Below are 4084 nucleotides of genomic sequence, written 5' to 3'. Positions count from 1 at the left end.
GTAGATGTTTTAGATGTTCTGATATTGTTTTCTTTTATATTAGAGGAGTCTATTGTACTCTTGCTGTTGGTAGATGTTTTAGATGTTCTGATATTGTTTTCTTTTATATTAGAGGAGTCTATTGTACTCTTGCTGTTGGTAGATGTTATGATAATGTTTTTTTTTATATTAGAGTCTATTGTACTCTTGCTGTTGGTAGATGTTTTAGATGTTGTTTTCTTTTATATTAGAGTAGTCTATTGTACTCTTGCTGTTGGTAGATGTTTTAGATGTTATGATATTGTTTTCTTTTATATTAGAGGAGTCTATTGTACTCTTGCTGTTGGTAGATGTTTTAGATGTTATGATAATGTTTTCTTTCATACTTGTTTGGATCTGCAAAATATTTGCAGTTGTTTTCATGCCCTTTGCTTGAATTTTCCTTATCGTATTATTTTCATGCACACCATTTAAGCTATTCTATCTTGGAGGCATTATGTGATAAATAAGTAAATCTTGGTCTATTTGAAAAAAAATGTTATATGGCTAGACAAACAAATTCATGTAAATGTAACTTTATTTAATAAAACTACATTTAAAATAATCTATGAAGTAATGGTACTCATAATAGTGTACAGACAATGAAACAGTTATGAGCGTTCAGTGTATGACATGTTTTTATGAGTTGAAACAAAGAAAAATGAAGAATAAAACTCACACTAAAGGAAAAAGTAGCTGAAAGGTGTTTATAGCAGTCTGAAATGAAGCAAAGCTAAATTATTACACAGTAAAGTAAATGTAAAGCTGTAATGAAGGCAAACTTAGCTGAATATGCAGAAACATCTGAGTACGTGTTCACAAAGTGAGAAACATATGGTTTTGAACAAACAGCACATGTGTATTTTAAACCTAAATAAGTTGAGAAAGCCTATTAAAATTTGTATTTAGTGTAATGTTAATTTTTTTGAAATACTTTGCAAATAAAAAAACCTAAAGTTTAAATCGAAGCATGTCGTCTAGTGATGACAATGATATTGTGTCAGCACGTAGCATAGTCGTTGCATTAAAAAGTTTGAATAAGCAAAACACGGGTAAGGTGATTCTGAATGGAAAAGACTGTATGTAATCCCAACTCCATGGACAAAGACCATTCTAACAATATGAGATTTGTAAGATCTGATTGAGAAATTGGCAAGAAAAGTTCCAAACAGACAAATGCAAGCAAATTGTTTCTATAGATTGGAGGAACCTACCATACTCTTGCTATTGGTAAATGTTTTTCATGTTATGATATTTTCTGTTATATTGAAGGAGTCTGCCATACTCTTACTATTGGTAGATGTTTTTTGTGTGTCCTCTGATGGAATAGCAGTAAGTTTACAGACTTACAATGCTAAAATCCAAGGTTGGATTCTCCACAGTGGACATAGCAGATAGTCAAAAGTGGCTTTGCTCTTAAAACAAACTAAACTATTTTTATGTAAGTATATTGTTGTTGTTTCTTTCATTAAGGAAGTGTACTGTCCACTTGCTGTTGCTAGAGTTTTCTTTTATATTATGATGATGTTTGTTTTTCCACCAGAGGAGTCTACTGTGCTCTTGCTGTTGCTAGGTTAACAAATATTTTCACCCCAGACTTGTTTGATGGAACAGCAGAATGGGTAGTAAGGTAAGTATCTTTTTTTGTTGTAAACTATGCTTAACTATACAATTATTCTACTGTTATACAGTTTAGTATTCAATCACAGCTGTTTCTTTAACTTTTTAGTTTATGTAGGTGTAGTTTCATGATCAGTCATACTGGAATGTTTTAAGCTTGTAGCTCATTGAGCACTGTTTGTTTTGTAAAGTTACCATTGTTAGGTGTATATTAACACAAAATCTCTTGCGACCAGAAGCAAATGAGTTTCAGCCACGGGACAAGCTATATGAAATTCTGATAACTTTTTGTTGGTAGTATTGCATAAACCATTGAAAAGCCCAGAATCTGCTGTATCCAAATATGTAATCTATATGATGGTAATTTATTTTGGTCGGGAGTTATGAGACAGTTTTGCACCACTTTACCAGCCGTTGCCTCTCTTTTGATCCCTGAATCAAACTCTGAGATCTTTCATTGTCTGTTTGAGGTTTTTAGACCTTGTTCATGCTTATGATTGGTAGAAGGCTAATACTGCTAGTACTATGTTCCTGTTAGTACTAAACCTATTTTTGAGTACCACCACAGCATCTTTGGACTTGATAGATGGATTTGCTTCAATAAGGGCTGTCAAAAAGTCCATCATGATTGCATTCAGAGCGGCTGCACAAGATATAAGTCGAACATCTCGGAACATTCACTTGCAGTTAACCGGAGAAATAGTGGTGACTGCTGATGACATAACGAAGAGTAGCAAAGTTTGGCATGGTCAGTGGGGCTTGGAGTTATCTGATGAAGATCTGTTGATTTGGTCTGAAAACTCATGCAATGAGAGTGTGAATAAGAAAGAGGCTCACATAAGGAACCAATAAGTACTGTCTTTAACTGTGGGATTTCTGCTGATAGTGTGACCAGTTATAAGTTGGTCAGTTTTGTTCAATTTTGAAACCGTAAATATATTCTTCATATTCATTGTATGTTATGTCCAAAATAAGTTTCACCAAATTCAGATATTTTATGTCCAATCTCTGCCATCGAGGCACTTCTGGTTGAGGGAGAGATTCTGTGTTAAGTTCATTAATAATTTTTTGTTCTTCAGTTACCATTTTTTATCTACTTTGTGTTCAGCCTAATAGTATTGTTTGCACTTTGTTGAGCATTATTTTTCTTTAGAGTTACATTGTTAAATGTACTTTTATGTTCAGTCATAAATGGTTGTTTGTTGAAATTTATAGTTAATTCATTAAATGCTTTGTTCTTCAAAGTTACATTGTTAAGTGTACTGAACATTCCCAAGAACCAGACAACTTTTGTTATTAACAAATTGTTCTTTCCTAGATGTCAGACTTATGAAGGGGGTTTTGGTGGGGTTGTCTGGTATGGAAGCTATTAACAAATTGTTCTTCCCTAGATGTCAGACTTATGAAGGGGTTTTGGTGGGATGCCTGGTATGGAAGCTATTAACAAATTGTTCTTCCCTAGATGTCAGACTTATGAAGGTGGTTTTGGTGTGGTGCCTGGTATGGAAGCTATTAACAGAATTGTTTTTTTCCTAGATGTCAGACTTATGAAGGTGGTTTTGGTGTGGTGCCTGGTATGGAAGCTATTAACAGAATTGTTTTTTCCTAGATGTCAGACTTATGAAGGGTGGTTTTGGTGGGGGTGCCTGGTATGGAAGCTATTAACAAATTGTTCTTCCCTAGATGTCAGACTTATGAAGGTGGTTTTGGTGGGGTGCCTGGTATGGAAGCTCATGGTGGCTACACATTCTGTGGTTTTGCAAGTCTTGTACTTCTAGGACGAGAGAAACTGTGTGACGTTCACAAATTACTGGTAGGTGAGGTTTTGTTAGTAATTTCACTTTCTTCAGCTTAATAGAGTAATTGTTTATTTTACAGATGTCTTTAAAACAGTTAAGTTTTTCATATGTTTAAAATATTGAAATTAAATTTGGATATGAAGGTAGTTATAATCTGACATAAGACTGTTGGGTTTTGTAATACCTGTATTATTTAGTGTTGCTATAGGCATTCAAATGTAAAGTAGTAGTAAACACTTCAGTTTTATATTGCTAGAACATCATCTTCATTTTGTTTGACATCATATTTAATTACATACATGTAAGTCTTAATTGTCTGACTTAGAATTTGATTTGATACGATGATATTAAGTTGAGCATCTGATAATCTCAACCAGTGTGAGAGACAACTGAAGTAAGTTGCAGCTGAATGTTTCCTGTATCCCAAAGTTTATCTTGTCTCTGGGTTGTTGATATGCCAATGTTTCCTGTCTCCCAAAGTTTATGTTGTCTCTGGGTTGTTGATATGCCAATGTTTTCTGTATCCCAAAGTTTATGTTGTCTCTGGGTTGTTGATATGCCAATGTTTTCTGTATCCCAAAGTTTATGTTGTCTCTGGGTTGTTGATATGCCAATGTTTCATGTATCCCAAAGTTTATGTTGTCTCT

General features: G+C 33.9%; 1 protein-coding gene across 1 annotated transcript in view; it reads left to right on the top strand.

The window, feature by feature from the left end:
• Positions 1-988: 988 nt before the first annotated feature.
• Positions 989-4084, top strand: part of LOC106477020 (protein farnesyltransferase subunit beta-like) — an 8567-nt gene continuing 5471 nt past the window's right edge. Inside the window, exons 1-3 of the mRNA XM_013937626.2 lie at positions 989-1075; positions 1521-1648; positions 3322-3465. Of these exons, the coding sequence (XP_013793080.2) occupies positions 989-1075; positions 1521-1648; positions 3322-3465 (359 nt within the window). The remainder of the gene's footprint in view (positions 1076-1520; positions 1649-3321; positions 3466-4084) is intronic.

The sequence above is a fragment of the Limulus polyphemus genome, unplaced genomic scaffold (assembly GCF_000517525.1).
Source record: "Limulus polyphemus unplaced genomic scaffold, Limulus_polyphemus-2.1.2 Scaffold12559, whole genome shotgun sequence".
Lineage (NCBI taxonomy): Eukaryota > Metazoa > Arthropoda > Merostomata > Xiphosura > Limulidae > Limulus > Limulus polyphemus.
Note: the sequence above shows the minus strand (reverse complement) of the source record. Positions and strands in the feature narration are given on the sequence as shown.